Here is a 19,231-nt window from a genome sequence, read left to right on the forward strand (position 1 = left end):
TTAGCAAATAACTTCTTAATATGTAGCTATCCAGGGCTAGGGAACCGTTTACATGATTTCACAGTATCTTTAATGTAGCCATCCTAACCAAATAAACCGTCCAAAATGTTTTAACGTATTTATAATGTAGCTAACCTAACATAATTGACCATTAGTTATCATGAATTACAATGAACAAAAAAAAAAAACACCCGAAGATGCATGTCGGGCCTTTGGCTCTCTCGTCTGTGAATAGAAGGCTTCCCGAACGCTACGCACGGGTGGATGATCGCCACAAGTGTTGGAAGTGAAACTCTCCAGGAGAGAGTGATAGGTAGGGACCGGAAAAATTCGCGGGTTCAATGACCTCTAGGATGAACTTTATAGTTCTACGTACACTCGGTCAAATGTCACCCTCTCATTGGCTGCTGTCTTGTGAAGGTGTCCCAACGTAGCGACCTGTGTGATTCTATACAGCTTCGGTTGAGTGTTTCTCACTGGCCCGGAGTCGTCCAGGTGAGTTGTGAGCCAATAGCAGAGGCAGCACTGAGGTGTAACTATAAGAATTATAGGCTGTCGTAAAATGAATCCGCAAATTTTTCCGGTCTCTAGCTGATAGGGAATTTAGGGGGTAGCCATACAGATATTTTCAACATGTTTGCATGTGAGATGTGTGCTATAATGTGAGCTCTGCTGATGTCTGGGAATTCTGCAAGTAACTTGACAGCTTTTCTTTACCCTCTGACATTGAAGCTTTCCGTTACGCTCTGACGATGTCAACGCCTCTACGTACCCCGTGGACTGCGAAGGAGATACACTTCAAAAATGACTGCAATTTTCCCGGCGTCACGTTTCAGTGCATGTAAGATAAGATAAACGTGCGTAGACAGATGCCGATTATAGTTCAAGACATCGCATTGATCGTGCAAACGACAAAGCAAAAGTATTCTAGTTCAAAATTGTCAAAGAAGGGTTTTTCTTAGAACCGTAACACAAATTATACTAAAGGCTGGCCGAAGAAATGTGTGAAGGAAGGGTGTAAATGTCAGGAATGTAATACGTTGTAAATTTGGGGTATAGGTAGAGACCGGAAAAATTCGCGGATTCATTTCACGATATGCTAGAATCCAAACAACTGTACATTTATATTGCTCATGTGATTGGCTTACAATTTATCTGAAGGACTTTTAGCCAATGGGAAACCTTCAATCAAAAAAGTATCGAATCGCAAGCGTCCCAGTTGACAAGTGTCACGAGTCAATAGCCAATGAGCAAGCGGCATTTGCCTGAGTATGTAGAGGGTTGTGGAATCTATCCTACAGGTCATCGAAAGCGCGAATTTTTCCAGTCCTTAGGCATAGGTCAAGAAATCTGAATGCTATGTGTGATTGACGTGAAAGTGAATGTGTTGTCTGACGGCAGGCCATCACGCAGGACAAGCAAGACCTGCGCAACACGTACGAGTGTCCCTGCTACAAGACGAGGACTCGCGGGCCCACCTACGTGTGGACCTTCAACCTGAAGACCAAGGACAAGCCAGCCAAGTGGACGCTGGCCGGCGTGGCGCTGCTGCTGCAGATATAGCCACTGCTGCAGATATGGGCGCTGCTGCTGCATACCTAGACGCTGCGGCAGACCTAGACGCTGCTGCGACAGATATAGGCGTTGCTGCAGATCTAGCCGCTGCTGCTGCAGATATATGTAGACGCTGCAGCTGCAGATGTAGGCACTGCTGCAGATATAGGCACTGCTGCTGCAGATATAGGCGCTGCTGCGGCAGATACAGGCGCGGCGTCTGACAGCTCGTCACGTCTTCAGCGAGACAATGGCCTCACGGTAGAATTGATCGATGAGTTGGGAGTCTGCTACAGAGTTGAGGTCACTGTGGTTAGAAATTGTTTAGCAAAACAGAAGCTGTCAAAAAGAGTTGAGGATTTTTTTTCTTAATAACATGAATGTTATTATAAATGAGTTATTATATTCATGTTATGTTAAAATTAAATTGAAAACTTCTTTCAAAAATGTAACTTTTATTTTTTATTTTCGTGTACATACACATGCGTTCAAATAAAAATATTAATGACATATGTGGCAAACCATTTTAATAACAATTTAATAATCAAAATGATCACTAAAAAAAATCATAATCAGTAGATAATGTGATAACGAGGTCACCAAGTTAACTTCTTGTTTTCTTGTAACTTCGGGTTATTGCATTTTTTAAACGCTTATGGTTTACAATATGTTCTGTTATTGATCTAAATCTGGCCTCTGTCACCAGGCCATTACGAACCTGAAATATCTAAAACCATCTGAAATATGAATTCTTATCGTAGCAATGACATGTTATTATAAGGTCAATAATGAAGTCCATCGTAGATGAAAATAAAGTTTGTGCATTTTCCACAAACCTTTAGAACATTTGTCTGTTTCAAACCACATACGCTCCATGGGTATGATTTGCTTTCACGTGAATTGACATAGAACCTAATATTACGAAACGCTCAAAATAATTGCATGGACATACGGCATTGCTGCATTACGCCTGATATCACAACAAAACCTCAGGAATGTGAACCACTGGATAGCATAGATAATTATGTTAAAGGAATTTGGTAAGAATTAATAAATAAATTACAACACAAACAAATACAGTAGACTAACAACGATGAGACAGTTGCAACAAGAACAGACAAACCACAACCTTGTAAAACACAGTGACAATTAGACGAACCAAAAGATTATATTTAACAGACAATCTTGTGCTCATAATACGTAACAGCATGTAACAACCAGTCCAAGTTTCAAGCCAAGCTAACCAGACTGTGCTAGGCGTGCACATGAGCGTTCTCTGGTGGCTTCTGCGATAATCTCGGATGAATGGCACCTGTGTTGCGCTCTCTCAGGCTGCTGTAGTATCTGTGGACCAACTGGAGGGAGTACGCCCGAAGAGCTGCAACATAACATGAATTATCGAAGTTAAATGATACAATTCTAAACGTATATTTCCATACCCTGTATTCTTAATCTATTTATAAGCACATACCGGATTTCGATTGTTCAAATTTAAGCGAACACGTATCGGAATGCCTCCATATTGGAAGGAACACATTTCTCTCTTACTAGGGTTAGAGTTGTGTTTATTTTTTAACTGTGGCTCAGTCAGTAAATACGCCTAAGTGTCTGACCAAGTCTAACATTAAGGTTTCTGGAGCTCTGAACTTGAAAATAGTTTTTTTTCCATGACATAGAGCCAAGACCTGTTCTTGTTAAGTATTTTTGTTTTAAACCTCACATTTGTGTTTTAAAGCTTTACCCTTCTAATATTGTAGAATAAGCCGAATATGAAATATCCTATAAAGTATATATAATAAAACTTATATTAAAATTGCAGTAATAACTTCATTTTAACATTCAGAATATGACTTAAAAATATAAACTTTAAATTCAAGTTGTAGTAAAATTTAACAAGAAAAGGAAGGAAGACATGGGTTTGATTAACATCTAAACTGGGATATTTAAACCTGAAAATTAATTTTCTCTTTAACATTCTGTTTTACATTTTGATTGTGCTCGGCACCATGGTAGACGAAACAGAACCGTACCGAAATACGTTTGAAAAATAATTTTTAATATGAACGTAGTTACAATATATTTAAAAATAAATCAAGTAATTCATTATTAAACATTAATAATTAATGGGCTGGAATATTTTAAGAGTTATAATTTCATTTTGTCTCACTGACGTCAGGTACTTTGGTAGCAGTGGTCGCTGGGCATTCACGCTAATGTGGCGAGGATCAGTGGTTCAGACCCAGAACGATGTATTTAATAAGCACCGGCTCAGCTCTTAAGTCTTTCGGACTATAACCTAGGACGTATGATCGCCTCGGGCGTCTCCACGCAACCCTGAGAAGTGAACCCGTAATTTTATTTTCAGTATTAAGTAAACTTTACACATATATTTGTTTTAATATAGATATTATTATATCCTATGATTGATCACATAGGGGCTACATTTATTTTTAATTGTTAAAGGTGCAGAAACACACACATTCTAGAAAAAAAATAGGAATCATTTGCCCAACAGTGATTCAGATTTTTCCCCCCCATGGTTTACACTAAAATTACTCGAGGCAAACAATAGGATGGTTCCTCGCTGTATGCATCTGATGACCCATTCCTCCTCTGATACTCCTGATGTCGTCTCGATATCAAGCGACGGGAAGAGGTTTCGGGTGTGGCGGGTTGTCACGGAAGACGCTGTGATTGGTAGGGACCGGAAAAATTCGCGGGTTCAATGACCTGCAGGATGAACTCCATAGTTCTACGTACACTCGGTCAAATGTCACCCACTCATTGGCTGCTGTCTTGCGAGACGTCCCAACGTAGCAGCCTGTGATTCGATAAAGTTTTGGTCGGGTGTTTCTCATTGGCCCAGAGTAATCCAGGTGAGTTGCGAGCCAATAGCAGAGGCAGCACTGAGGTATTTGTGTCGCGAATTTTCCCGGTCTCTAGTGATTGGTCGGTTGCGAACACTCGCCTGCGTCGGCCCCGCTGAGGCCGAAGCCCACCAGCCAGTCCTCGTCGGAGGAAGCGGCGAGCACCATGAAGGCCAGCATCCACAGCAGAGCGGCGCCCAGACACGCGGAGTTGACCAGCAGCCACAGCAGCACGCAGCCCCGGGACTCCTGCCGCACAGCACAGCACAGCACGCTCATGGCCCGTCTACGATAGCAATGGCCTAAACTGTGTCCGAAGGACACTCGTTGCTGATTGGTCCACGTGACCCTCTGACGTCATGCGTCAAGTGGGCGAAGGTCCGAACCTGCCTGGTCCGAAGACATTCGTCAATTTGAACTTTTTTTCCCAACATGTGTACTTCGTACTCAGAAAAAGAACAGAACACTCGCGATATTTGAATTTCCGGTTCCCGTTTGAAAACGTGGTGTTTGTTTTTGTTATTGAAGGAAATTGAAAGGTGTTTTAAGCCAAGAAGAGCAAGACGACATTATAATTAGTGCTGTCCGATTGCGACCTTTTGCTTCTAAGAAACAGAAATATTGCAGGAAAAAAACAGAAGGCCGTACACACGAATACGTTTCTGGCAGTGTGATATGAGTTCATTTTTTAGCATTTACATTTGCCACTTTGCCTTACTGAATAAATATATAATTTTGAACTCCCACAACTTTCATAAGTTCAATCTCAAACTACAGAGCATCAAAACAATAAACAAAAATATTTGGTTTGGCACATTTACTGCGCTCTGGTGACAACTTTAGAAATCAATACATTCGGACATCGGACATCGCAATTGTGGACAGGGCAGTTTTCGGTGAGACAATGTGACGTCACTCACATTCGGATAAGGACACAGACCACGCACATGTTCGGACTATTGTAGACGGGCTCTCATACCCCCGGGCGAACATCCACGTGAAACACCTCTGCAACTCCGTCACGCTCGTGTGATCAAACAAGCAGCAACAGTGTTCTGATCTAAAAATGGACGAACGGTGCGTTAAAACTGGAAAATTAGAAAAACAGCGACCACACAGAGGAAATAGGTTTTGTTTGAATCAAACAAATCTTTGATTACATATGGCGAAAAAAAAATATTTACTTGTTGGAACAAAATATTTTGTTAGTTTAACCAAACTCTGTAAGTAACAGAAAATAATTTGTTACACCTAACGAAATATACATTTGAGTTGACCAAATCATTCTGTTGGGTTAACAGAATCTTAACTACTACAAAATATTTGTTTGAATTAACTAAATATATTTGTTTCGCAATATATAAACAAATATTTTGTTGAGGCAAACAAACCTTTCTCTCAGTGCACGTGTATGTAGTTTTGTTCAGGCGCTCTCTTAGAATATACTCAGACAATCTATAATCTTGGCAAAGGATTGAAAAAAAAAATTTACCTTCTGACAAACTTCCAATCATCAGCGAATGACACAGAGAAATGGCTCATTTAATAATTTGTTTTTAAAAAAATGAATATAAACTATACACTTACCCCTGTTTTGGTAAATTATTTATTTTGAATTAAGATTATGTTACACAGGCTCGCATCAAAAATTATCTTACTCGATAAGAGGAATTTTTGCTGCTGTTTTGAAAATGTTTCCAAGTTTGGAGTCTCTAGGCTCTCTGGGTTGTAGCTTCGTCGAAGGAAGTCCCTGGAATTTTTGGTCTAAATTGCAAACGTCAACTTCAGGGAAGTTCACTGAAGTTTTTTTTCCTAGCCAAAGTTATTCTAAGTGTGTGTGGGAGGGGGCGGTCGGTAGCAGATGGCACTGCTAAGTCACCCCAGGAGGGCCCATAGTCAGTCCTAGGAACCAGGCAGGTCGCAGGGCACAACTTTCGCCTGAGAGGGGAGTGTTTCCCGATTGGTTGCAGCTGTGCGCCAATCATTCTGGTTGGCTGGTTGGTTTGATCAATCGGCGCTGGGCTTCTGTGATTGGCTGGGGGGTGCTAGCTAATCGGCGGCCTCTTCTCTTCTGATTGGCTAGGCTGTTCGACTAATCAGAGGGATCTTTTTTGTTGTTGGCTGCAGAGCAAGATTTTGAGAATTTCTGAAGAGTGGTTCCCATATTCTTCTTAATTTGTATCCATCTTCTCTATTTATGCTTGAAGGGTGTTGCTCTACATCCAGATATACAGATCTACAGATCACCTCTGATTAGCCAAACCAACCAGCCAACCAAAAGAAAGGAAATCTCTGATTGGCTCACAGCTGCAGCAAATCGGGAAGAATCAACTTCTCAGGTTAAAGTATTTAAGGAAGGAGAACTTTAGCAGATAACTTCCACGGCAATGTTAACCGAAATTCGGTGAAATATTCGTCCTTCGACGCGGCTACAACCCAGAAGCCAAGAAATTGCAGACAATGGCTGAGAAAGCCTGCGATCTTTACATGTTCCCAAGTTTAGTTTCATAACAGTACTGATGGTGTGGTAGAGTCTCACCTGGTAGATGGCGTAGGCGAGAAACATGCTCAGGACCATCCTGATGAGCGCCTCCAGTCCCGTGGTGATCAGCACGAAGCCTGTTCCTTCTGTCAAACCATGTGATGGAAAACAAACTAGTTCATACAAGTGGAGTTGCCCTTAAATTTTGATAGTAATCAAATATTTTTTTCTAATACTTAAAGCTCAAGCGGTTACCAAAGTGCATCAAGGCTACGCATAAGCAAAACCGAGACGACAATCTTCAACTTCACTTTGTGGGAAGGCAGGTAACACCTAGGCAAGACGTGACAGACGCATCAAACGATAGCGTGTTACAAATTCAAGGCAACACCATTTATTGACGAATTTCTAAACTAAACTGTTAATAGGGCCTTTAGTTCGCTACCAGCCGCGAGCTTCACTAAGCGGATGGGTTCCACCAAGGAGAAAGATAGGAAGTTGCCAGACCTTACTATATGGTTGTGTGGTGGACATAGAGAAATGACACAAACTCGGCAGTACAGACAAACATCCACATGTCTACTCATAGCTACCCATAAACTGCCACCATACCAACAGCTGGACGTTCGTTAGTGGTTGTCACTTAAACTCAGTATTACATTTTTGATCTAATGACTCTTCACCCTCAGTCGTGAAATGTAGAAATGTATAATTAGCATTCAAGTCTCGTCAACAACAAGAATCTTCTTGGCTAATCTAGGGATAAATTTAAGATAAGTTATAACACACCATCCTAAATAAATAAACGGATTACCATTTAATAAGAGGTCATCATATTTGATACAATCATTGTATATAATGTTCTTAAATGCAGAGATAAGATAATAAATTTTAATAATGGAATAAGATCTTTGGACAGTAAAATAATTACTCTCCAATATTTTGATTATTCGTATGACAGTTTTCTCTCCTAATCAAACAAATACGCACTTTACATTTACAAGTGAAGTAACAAACACTCCTAGACTATGTAAGATGCTGCTAGCGGCTAGGCAGTTGGCGCGGTAGCGTAGTGATAACACACGGGACTTTCCTATTGTTTCGTTAAACCTCTCCGGGCTAGGCTGGATCGAGTCTTGACTGTAGACTGTGTTGTTGAGTTATTGTCTCACGTGCTCCCGCGGCCAACGAATCTTTAAATGGTAATTAAATGTGAGAGTTTGTTATGGATGCTTTTAGAAGATAACTTTCCTAATATTTTACAGAAATATAACGTGCATAAAAAAAATAGGTGCGTGTACTTAGGTACGCGCGTGAGAAGTTATACTTCTTTGGCATCATTAAAAAATAGTTTTTAATTGCATGCAAATAATTCTCCATGGTAGCGTTATTTTCCATGGTAGCGTTAAACGTTTAACGCAACCTTGTTTGAAGTCGCATTAGAAGTATAACTTCAATAATTCGTGTGTGATTGCCATTATTTTCTGTAAATGGCTTTTTGGAGTTAGAACACACCCAAGTATTCCTCGCTGGAGTCTTCCTCCTCTTCCACGGAAGCGCATACATGGAATATGGCCACTGATGCTACGAATCCAATAACCTGCAGACAAAAGAGAGAATAATAATTATAGTTACAAAGCGTCCATTACGTACAAATCTAAAGTGTTTGCAAGAGGACATGACAAGTCAGATCCTACCTGGTGAGGTCTGGGCGGACGTATGTGGAAGAAAGGTGGTGGAAGAAAGGTGGTGGAAGAAAGGTGGTGGAAGAAAGAGCCGGAGGAGTTCAGAAGAAGATCAAAGAAAATTTCACCGAGAAAGAACTTTCTTGCCATCAAACTGATGCTCAATTGCAAGAACCGTCTCAAGTTAAATTCCAGTTGTCATTAACCCAAGTAAGTATAGGCATTGTGTCGCTGTGCCATCCCCAAACGAAATTTAGGTTACAATAAGTAGGAATATAATGACTGTAAATTCATATTTCTGAATTTGTCAATAATAAGAACAATTATTAAAAAAAATTTGTCATGGTAATAATCTTCACAATGCCAAGTTTCGTATCCACAATACAAATCCAAAAAAAAAAAAAAAAAAAAGATTACATATAATGCTTCAAATGTGCAGGTTCCTACATAATTTTATATTTGTATATACTATCAAAAACATTTCTAGCAACTTCCCTGTTAAAGTTCCTCACGACACCTGAACTAAGTTCGAACTTTTCTTAAACTTAATACTTCAAATTCACACTTAGAATACTTTTCTTTAATACTTTAATATCACTTCTGTTTCCTTGACTTGATTTATTGCAATTACTTATTTCATTGAATTAACACACGGGTTTTAAAAATCCCAGAAAAACATTTTAAAAAGCCAATGTACCAAATAATAATCCCACTTCCATTCTATATCTTCATTGTTGTTTATTAAACATCTGTAGTTTTAATGGCTACAGTTAAACACCCAAAATCAATACATGGTTATTGCTGTATACGTTTGCTTAATCTTGTTTTTAATTTTTTTTTGTGTTTGGAAGATAACTTACTTTTAAAAAAGAAATGATTGGAGTCAACCAACACTCGAAACGTGTCAAAGTACGCAAGCGAGTGATATTCCATGTTTACAAACATGACGCAAAAAAATGCAACCGTCTTCTCGATAAAAGTTGTTTCAGCAAAACATAACTAAGACACGTACCGATAAACACAAGCTACTTGCTTTACTGAATCGATACTTTCGCACCAAAACTGTTCCTATTTGTGTACTGGGTTTATACATAAAATAATTTTATTGTTATGCATAAGCATTATAAATATATAAATTCACATAAAACTTATCAAAACCTTATATGAAATTCACAAAAAGTAATTATTTGCGCATACTTCTTGGTTTAAATCTAAAAATATTTTGTTGCAAAGTTTCACATAGACCATTCGCTAATTTGCTTCTAGAATGAGAAATTATAATCTATGTATGCACGAGTAATTAATTATCCTACTCACTTATTCATATACAGATTGGTCAATTTTGTACGACGTCCTGTAGGTAAAGAAAACCGCAGCCGACATATATATATTTATATATATATTTATATTCGTTCTAAGATGGTTCTTGCTACAAAAAAAAATATTAAGCTAAAACAAAATTCACATCCATTACGCGAAATTGTGTACGATTTCACATAAATATGTAATCAGTACTTAGGGATATTAAAACATTTTATTATTACTGGCTAGCATTTGGATGGGAGGGGAATAAACAGTTGCGTGTTAGATAACTGCATGTGCGTGTCCTTAAAAGGCGTTGGAATCCAGTGAAAATAGAATCATTGGGTATGCTATCTTGCCTTGCCTAACATCACACGCTCTGTTACCAACGATGAAGAGTAGCCTTTTACATTCAGAACGGAATCCATAAGCAATGTTGTAACACATAACGCGAGAAATAGTTATCTCCAAACCGGACCGTCCCCAAACCGGTTTGTGGACCAGATGCATTCCGGAGGGTTCTGCAACCGCTACTGGTCTCGAAGCGACTGTGGAAAATGAACTCGCACACTCACTTTCCCTTTCCAGATTCTCTTACCTAGTAACAAGGTAGGTAGTAAAAAGACACACACGTTTTAAATAACTTTGTTACTTCTTTTCTGCAAGCTTGTCCTGCATCATGCCTGTGAAAACCATGATAGCATTGCAGTTAATTATATACAACAATAGACATTAAAAACGAAAAAAAATTGGTTGCCTGTAAAGTCGGTTTACGGACGATAGTTTAACGTGACGTCATAACAAAACATTGATGAAATGATTCCATAATTTTATGAATATTATTTAATCATTGTTATTGTATTTTCACTATTTTGTATGGATACAAAGAAGGAGTGAAATGAAATCTACAATTTAATTGATAAATTTACTTTTATTTGCACTCATTAATTCAAATATGTTTATTACTTTAAAGGATAGATTATTTTAACTTTAACTTTTATACATGTTTGCTATTTACCTTCTTCCAATCTGTGTTATTCTGTTAAGGATAGGACGATGATAGGAAAAGTAGGAAACGAATGGGAGTGTTTCAAGTTTAATGTGCCTCGAAAAAGCCAAATCGATGGTTGTTCCAATCGAGTGGAAGAGAGATAGATGCGGCGCAAGCTTACAATGAGCGTAACGGGGCACAGCGTAACGGGATAATGTGCGTAGCGGGACACTTTTTCGTGCGTGCAGCCGGCGTTCATCGATTTATTAGACGTTGTCGCGTCAAAAAGCATACAAATTCTTTGTAGTTCCGGTTGGGCAGGTTTTGTGCTGGTGGCGATGACTTGCCTTGCTTATTTAGACAGTCCTTAATCTTGGTGGTGTATGAATATGCATTCATATTTAATTATGAATATTTACTTATTTGTATTATAATTATATATTCATAAGAAAAACGCAGTGGTTAAAGGGTCGAACACTCGTGTCCCACTTAAGCGACCGGGGTTCGAATCCCGGCAGGGTAAAATACAGATTTCACGCAGGTGAGGAACGTGGCGGATGTTTCCAATCGTTGGTGGGTTTCCTCGGGGTGCTCCAATTCCCCCCCCCCCCCTCCAGTTCATTCCGTCGCTGCTCCACGCTTGATCTCGCCTCGCCTCATGGCGGGTGCGACAGGTCTGTCCCTATGACAGGACAGCCGGCTCCCGTCACATCCATGCAAACCCTGCCTCAGGCTGGTAACTACGTGTCGATCTTCATTTTCATTCATACATATATAATAATATTTCACTCTTGGCTAATTGGTAATATGAAACAAAGACGTAATTGTGTTTCTCTATTTAAAGAAAGATACAACATTTAAAGCCCTTATTACAGGTTGTTTTTTCATATTTTTTTACAAATAGAGATAATATTCTCTTCAATAAAGTATATTGTGCACAATAATCATAACCCACTCTCACTTTTAATTTAATTAAATGTCACAATATTTAGTAGGCTTTGTTTATATCGCGCCAACGACAAACTGAATGAAAAGAGTTTACACATGAGCGAAATGGTTTTATTTACACACACACACACACACACACACACACACACACACATATATATATATATATATATATATATATACACGTATGCATAACGGGACTAACAGCATTTCTAAGAATAAAATTTGAAAATTTAATTTTTTTATCAGACGATCGCTTTTAATACACGGAATGTTGTTAAATGATTCGTGTGAATTCGCTATGCTGAAAAATTGTACATGATTATAGGATGTGGAGATAGAACCTCCGGGAATAAGCATACCCACCACTGGACGCACGGCATAGCCAAAACTGTCACACACTTACGAGCATGTCAAGTACAATTGCAGCAGTTGTCGGAAGGCAAAACGAAGTCTTTAACACCCCCCCCCTCCTTTATTTTCAAAAAGGAAAGAACTCACACGCCGAGATTATGTGACCTAGGATCCACTATCTATCGCCCAGGACCTAGCTAGCTGCCATCCTGCAGCGAAGTGAAACGTTTCAGAAGGCTCTCGTTGTTTGGAACAAGCCATATCTCCGGCGTATCAAGTCATGTTGATTCCCGCTACATATAAGGACGAAATACAAAACCCGCTTCTTGGATACGACGCACAGTTATGGGGGTGGGTAAGGGGGGGAGGTTGTCTCTCCCTGGCTCGACTGCTGTGCATAGGCTGGCTGGCAGCCTGTTGGGAAACGACAAAGTCGCCCCCGAAACAACCAGTGCCACCAAACCAAATGTTCCCATCCATTTGCATAGGGGAACTTGCCCCAGTGCCGGACACCTAAGGCAAAAAAATTGATTTCTTAAAACCTTTACACGGATGAAACAAATTTATATTACTAGCGATAGGTGGATATATGAGGTACAATTTTATACCAAAATAACGCGATCAAAAAAAATTTTAACAGTGTTATTTTAAGATTACAAATACCATGCTAATCAAGATATTTCAAAAACCTGTTCCCAGTACCGGACACATTATTCTTAACACAAAAATACTATATAAAGTCAACATACATTACATATAGACATAAAATACATAACTTTAAGTAACAGTTTTACTTCAAAGTGATTTTTTTTTGTAATTGTTGGCAGTATTCACACACAAAATATGCTATTTGGTCACTGTCAGCACATGCAACATGAGCCCAACCACAGCAGGTACAACACTGAACCCAGTCCTCTTCAAAATTCTCTCCACAAAGAACACACACAGTCTTTTCGTAACCATCATCCGTTGTGTTCTTTTCCTTAACTTCTCTGTTGAAATCAAGTCTTTTTTTTTGCGATTGTATTTTCTGAGTTGGACTTCATTTTCGACATTCTGTTGGCCTCACTTGTTTCATTCTTTTTATTGAATAGTTGTCCTTCCTTATCTTTCAGTTTTTTCTGCTTTTGTTCTTCTTTTAGTTTTTTCAGTCGCTTAATTTCTTCTTTGTCTGCCAGCAGTTTTTTATTGGGTGTAGAAGTCAAAATTTCACTTTTTTCCTATCCTTTTCCTTGAAATGATCTTCCTCTTCAAATCATCAGCAACTGGAGAAATATTCTCAATGGCATTTTGGAAGGCCTTGGAAGTGGAGGGAACAGCCATGTCAACCAAATGTGTGTGCTGAGGTGGTATGGCCACTTGCATGTTGAAAGTTGAAGCTCTAGTCTCTTCAAGATGTTGGCCAGAGACATCACAATGGCCTACTTTTTTTTTGGTTCTGTTAGTGGACCTACACTGATGTTCGATGCTGGGAGAAAATCTTGCTCAGTGAAAATATTTTTATTCAATGGGTAGATCCCTGTACATTCGAATCCTGATTTTGCTAGATCCATTCTGCATATTTTTGAGAAAGCATTTCCTACCAATCCACAGATATCTTGTTCAGTGATTTTCTAACCTTTTCTTCCATACTTGGACATCCATGTCTCACATGCTGAATTAAATGCATTTTTGAAAGGTTTCATGACTGCTCTATCCAATGGCTGGAGCTTGTGTGTGGTATGTGGGGGTAAACTCAACATATGAACATTATGTTCCTTGGCATACAGAATGACTTGCAGGTTTTTGTGAGTGCTATGACCATCCAATACCAACAGAACTGGACTCTGTTCTGATGGGTGAACTTTCTCAACAAATGACTTCAGCCATTTCAGAAATCCTGATACTGAGATCCAACCACTTTCTTGAGCATCAAATGTGCTTCCATCTGGTGCATCTTTTGTCAATACTGTGTTCATTCGAATCCTGGGAAACACAAAAAGAGGGGAGATAAACAGATCCCCTGCAGCATTGATGCAAAGCATCACAGTTATGTTCCTTCCACGTTCACCCGATGTGAGCTTGCTAACTTGTTTTTTCCCTTTAAGAGACAAAACTTTCGATGTGTTAGAATGTACAACACTGACACCAGTTTCGTCGCAGTTGAAAATTCTGCTTGGAGGAAAAGAATACTTTCTTGTCAGCTCTTCTAATTTGGCAAAAAAGTTGTTCACCTGTTCCTGGTTAAAACCATGAGCTCTCTGTAGGCTTGTGGATTGAGCACAGCGCAGAGAAAATTCAGGATGGCGTTTAATGAATCCACGATAAAATTTGTTTCCTGCAGTCTTTTTCTTTTTGTTGAACTGATGTGGCAATTTCAAGTGCTCAGCTAGATCGTATGCCAAGGTTAACAGTTCTTTTTTATTAACTGGCAAGAAACAACTGTCCAGGTGTTTAAGATGTTCAACGAGATCACTTTCTAAACTGTCATTAAATGTGTTTCGAAATCTACCCATTGAAGGTGAGAGTTTAACAGAATTACCTTGTTTGATTGCACAGACACGCTCTCCTAATGTGCTTTTAGGCACAGAAAAATGTCCAGCTGCTTCTCTAATACTGTAAATGCCCGCCAAAACACCATCTAAAGCTTTTTTCATTTTATCTTCATCCCATTTTCCTTTCTTGGCTGCTGCCATCGTTCAAAATACTCCTGAAAACAAACAATACTTATAATGTGTTTTTTTACGATATTTTATTTCTGTCCGGTACTGGGAACATAGCCACTGTCCGGTACTGGGGCCACGCGATAGTTTACAAAACATTGCAAATGACTAAAACCTAAGCGAAATTATCTCAATGTCAATACTGCTTTTTTATCTCTAAACATGTGGAATCTCAAGTAAAATATGATAAACACAATTTACTTACCTAAAGAAGGTGAAAAATTGGTTCAAAAATTAACTGTGTAGTATGAAAAACAAGCCCTCCACTCTTTCCAACGAATAACTCAACTACGGCAAGAGATACGACCAAGTGGCGTTATCTATACAATTGCTTTGTGTAACTCTACCTGCCTATGACCGTCAAGTGCTGTTATCTAGCGGAGAAACTTGTAACCTTGTACTGTCCGGAACTGGGGATCGTCCGGTACTGGGGCAAGTTCCCCTAGTAGTCTTTCTACTCTGTCCAACTCTTCTTCCAGAACCATCCTTCTGTTTCCTGTAACCAACCTGCTTGTAATTAATGCATGAAATTTCGCATCATGCATGTCAGTGCCCAAGGTTTTCCCTGTGTCTATGCAGGTTTTACCTGGGCCCAAACTTATCTAGTTTTAACCTAGAATAGTCAGTGAGAGGAGTTAGTCATTGCTAAAACGTTGCCATGGCTGGCCAATCCCCTCCCAGCACATGATGCATGCTACCTCTCCTGCATGGTTCATAACCTGCATGATTAGAGCGTATAGGCTTCGGCCTGAGACGCACTTAGAGTCTTCCCTACCCAGACCCCTCCTAAATACACTTAGTTATTAGTTAGGTTAGGAAAAAACTGATGTGCAGTTGCCACTCGACCGAGAACCACACGTGACTCGATGGAGCGGAATGTACCGTTTTCCACGGCCACGGGAAATTTTGGGCGTTTCGATGCGTTGCTTCACGGCTGTCGCGAGGTTCTGCCGCCATTCATGAGAAAGTTACAAGCCTTCTGAGGCCGGACGAACCATTTAGTAACTTCCTGTGTCTCATACATATTTAAACCCAATTAATTCACCATGCCCTTCTTCTCTCATTTGTTTATCAGTTCTAAAATTATATGATTTTTTGACGTGACAACGTCTAATAAATCGATGAACGCCGGCTGCACGCACCGAAAAGTGTGTCCCGTAACGCACATTGTCCCGTTACGCTGTGTCCCGTTACGCTCATTTACGCTTGCGCCGCATCTATCTCTCTACCACTCGATTGGAACAACCATCGATTTGACTTTATCGAGGCACATTAAACTTGAAACACTCCCATTCGTTTCCTACTTTTCCTATCATCGTCCTATCCTTAACAGAATAACACAGATTGGAAGAAGTTAAAATAATCTCTTCATTAAAGTAATAAACATATTTGAATTAATGAGTGAAAATAAAAGTAAATTAATCAATTATATTGTAGATTTCATTTCACTCCTTCTTTGTATCCATACAAAATAGTGATAATTCAATAAAAATGATTCAATTTTATTCATAATAGTATGCAATAATTTCATCAATGTTTTGTTATGACGTCACGTTAAACTATCGTCCGTGAACCGACTTCACAGACAACCATTTTTTTTTTTTTTTTTTTGGAAAAGTTAGGGCTTAGTTTATTGGAATTTCAATTGCTTAGCTTTTGTTTCTGTCCCACTAACACTACTTGGCCAGACTGTGATCCCGTTAATTCAATTGTGATGAGGAATTTATCATAACGTTGCGAATACTCATTTTATCTCTTTAATGATGCAAATTTTCATATAAATGTATTTATCGGATTTTCTTTTTTTTTCGTGATTTCTCTTAGGCGATGTTTATGTGAATGGTTGCTGTGAATTAAAGTGATGAATTTTCTGAGCTGATTTGTTTCATATCACCGTGGGGTTTCTGCGAAAGCAAAATGCTTCATGAAATATTTTAGACTCAGTTTGACGTCTTTGACTTCAACAGTTTTTTTCAGCCACAACAAATTTTTTATCGATTAATTTTCATAATTCATAGATGTAATTCTATGAAGCTAACGGTGACTGGCTTCCATAAAGGTGTCCCTCGTGAAGCCATTGGCTTGAAGTACACAACTCATGTATGGGAATAACTACAACTGTAATAATACTAAATACAGTATGTTTGGAAATCGCGGGGCATATAGAGTCAGCAGCAAAAAAAAAAGGACAATAGTTTTTTTCCTCATAATTATAATAAATACGATTTTTTTTTAAATTTGGGGTAAGAATTAGTTTATTAACAGGTAACTAAAAAAATTATTATAAACAAAGATGGTTTTGTAAAAAAATACTGTGAAAATAAAAAACAAACGATGAAAACAAGTAATTCACACATTTTTTTTTAAAAAACCTATAGTTCTTCATTTCATCAAGCTTTCTGACAAGGGATTCTCCACGGAGAAGAATTCTAACCCTGTCAGGCACAGCATCCCATTCTTCACGAAGAACAGTTAGGAGCTGGTTTAAGTCCCTAGGAGGAAGATGACGATGCCTAACACGTCTCCCTAAATTATTCCAAAAAATTCTCTGTCAGATTCATATCGGAAGCTGGTGCAGAAATGTAATTACCACGTGCTCCAAGTATTTAGTGACTATTAGTGCGGTATGTGGACATGCAATTACTCTGCTACCAAAATAAAACTGTTCACCAGTAGATGGAGCAAACGTGATCACAGCCTCATTGAACGCTCTGGACGGTCAGAACTCCTTTATCACGACCAGGGGAGTGACTCTTCAGAGTCGCATCACACCGTGACAATGGTCACCGGATACTTGGTAGCACGTGGTGATTATAGTTCTGGACTAGTCTTGATGTAAGCTTTTGCACATAAGCCATTGCTAAAGCACATGTATGTCTGTAGAAGAAAACTACAAAAAACACAAAAGACAAAAACACAAATTAAACAAAAAATTGATTTTGTCAACAGGATAAAAACACCACATAATATTCCATAACAGGAATATGGTCAACGAATAAAGAAAAACAAAGAAAATGGACTAACAGAACGAAAAAACCCTCACAAATGATGACAGCACAAAGTTTTCTTCTACAGACATACATGTGCTTTAGCAATGGCGTGTGTCCAAAAGCTTACATCAAGTCATGCACTCCCATTGCACAAATCTTTCAAAGATAATAAGTTCTGGACTAGCCTTCACCATCTCCCGATATGAGTCTGACAGAGCATTTTTAGGATAATTTAGAGGAACATGCTAGAAATTAAAAAAAAAAATGAAACTGTGAGATGATGCTCTTGATGAAATACACCAGAAACTGTGTTTCCACGATTCTCATCCCAAATTTTACCTTAAAAGAGATCATTTTTCATTACATTGCAAAATTGTGTCCGAAACTTTTGGGTTCAATCGAGTGCATCTGGTAACAGAGCACATCGGAACAAGGATAACACTGGTAAGTGCATTGATTGGAAAGAGAACGTAAGTGCACACTACAGTCTGAGGATGAGATGCGCTATACGTCCGGTTCGTCACTTGTTTCCCAGGCCCATTGCCTCTCGGCCAATGGAGCAAGTACCCTGAAGACCTGTCATTCTGCTTCTGTACTATCGCTCCTTCACAAAAAAAAATTGCCTGTTTCGGCATTTTCTGCCACTCGTTTAAAAATCATTCTCACTCAAAAATGTAATGTTACCATGTCACGGACATTGCAAAAGTCTTAAACGCTTCTTCTCTGCCTTAAGCTCCCGTGCTATTATTTTTATTTTTACATGGCATAGGACTTAGCTTTGGCTACTTGTTGAAGGTTTGAACATGAGGTTGCAACAGGCATGCATTAAAATTACAATTGAATCCAAGATGGCGGGAACGATGCGCGAAGGCAGGAAGAGGTTAGCGCCGCACTCACCAGGTGGCAGCAGGCCGCGACCAGGGCGCCGCCACGCGGACCCAGGCCGCACCAGGCCCGCGCATGCGCAGAGGACATATCCTCGTGGCCTGGACTGCGGCTGCGACGCTACTGAAGGCGCGCGTGCTCCGAGCCGAGTCTCTCCCGTCAGAGACGCCGCGGAGGAATGTCAACAAGCGCGCTGCGACTGATCTGCCCGTGCTATCTCGCCGCGACACAGTCCCTGTTCGTCGTCGCTGACCGCTTCGTCCCCCCCCCCCCCCCTAACCTAACTGGGTCGTTACCACAACGACGAAATACCATAACGCCGAATGTCAGAATTGACCACAACGCCGTAATACCATAACGCCGAATATCAAAATTGACCACAACGCCGACTGTACCACAACGCTGAATTACCACAACACTGAAATAACATAACGCCGAATGTCAAAATTGACCACAACGCCGACAGCTAGA

General features: G+C 39.5%; 2 protein-coding genes across 2 annotated transcripts in view; one reads left to right on the forward strand and one right to left on the reverse strand.

Moving 5' to 3' along the window:
• Positions 1 to 2,001, forward strand: part of LOC134536258 (dynein beta chain, ciliary) — a 124,964-nt gene extending 122,963 nt beyond the window's left edge. Inside the window, 1 exon segment of the mRNA XM_063375967.1 lies at positions 1,402 to 2,001. Within this exon segment, the coding sequence (XP_063232037.1) occupies positions 1,402 to 1,563 (162 nt within the window). The 3' untranslated portion in view covers positions 1,564 to 2,001.
• On the reverse strand, positions 1,998 to 18,933 carry LOC134536259 (uncharacterized). Its single transcript, XM_063375969.1, has 5 exons — positions 18,773 to 18,933; positions 8,419 to 8,503; positions 6,961 to 7,049; positions 4,523 to 4,670; positions 1,998 to 2,932 (listed from the first exon to the last, which is right to left on the reverse strand). Exons 1-5 carry the CDS (start codon positions 18,848 to 18,850, stop codon positions 2,808 to 2,810), a joined length of 525 nt encoding a protein of 174 aa, XP_063232039.1. The 5' UTR covers positions 18,851 to 18,933; the 3' UTR covers positions 1,998 to 2,807.
• Between the last annotated feature and the right edge of the window lie 298 nt (positions 18,934 to 19,231).

The sequence above is a fragment of the Bacillus rossius genome, chromosome 10 (assembly GCF_032445375.1).
Source record: "Bacillus rossius redtenbacheri isolate Brsri chromosome 10, Brsri_v3, whole genome shotgun sequence".
Classification (NCBI taxonomy): Eukaryota; Metazoa; Arthropoda; class Insecta; order Phasmatodea; family Bacillidae; genus Bacillus; species Bacillus rossius.

Bases quoted from the DNA above. Each gene is read 5' to 3' on its own strand.
- LOC134536259 (XM_063375969.1), bottom strand. From the start codon at position 18,850: ATGTCCTCTGCGCATGCGCGGGCCTGGTGCGGCCTGGGTCCGCGTGGC. The intron at 8,504-18,772 runs GTGAGTGCGGCG...TTTTGTCTGCAG, and splicing joins TCGCGGCCTGCTGCCACCTG to GTTATTGGATTCGTAGCATC. The intron at 4,671-6,960 runs GTGAGACTCTAC...GCTGTGCGGCAG, and splicing joins TCGCCTACGCCATCTACCAG to GAGTCCCGGGGCTGCGTGCT.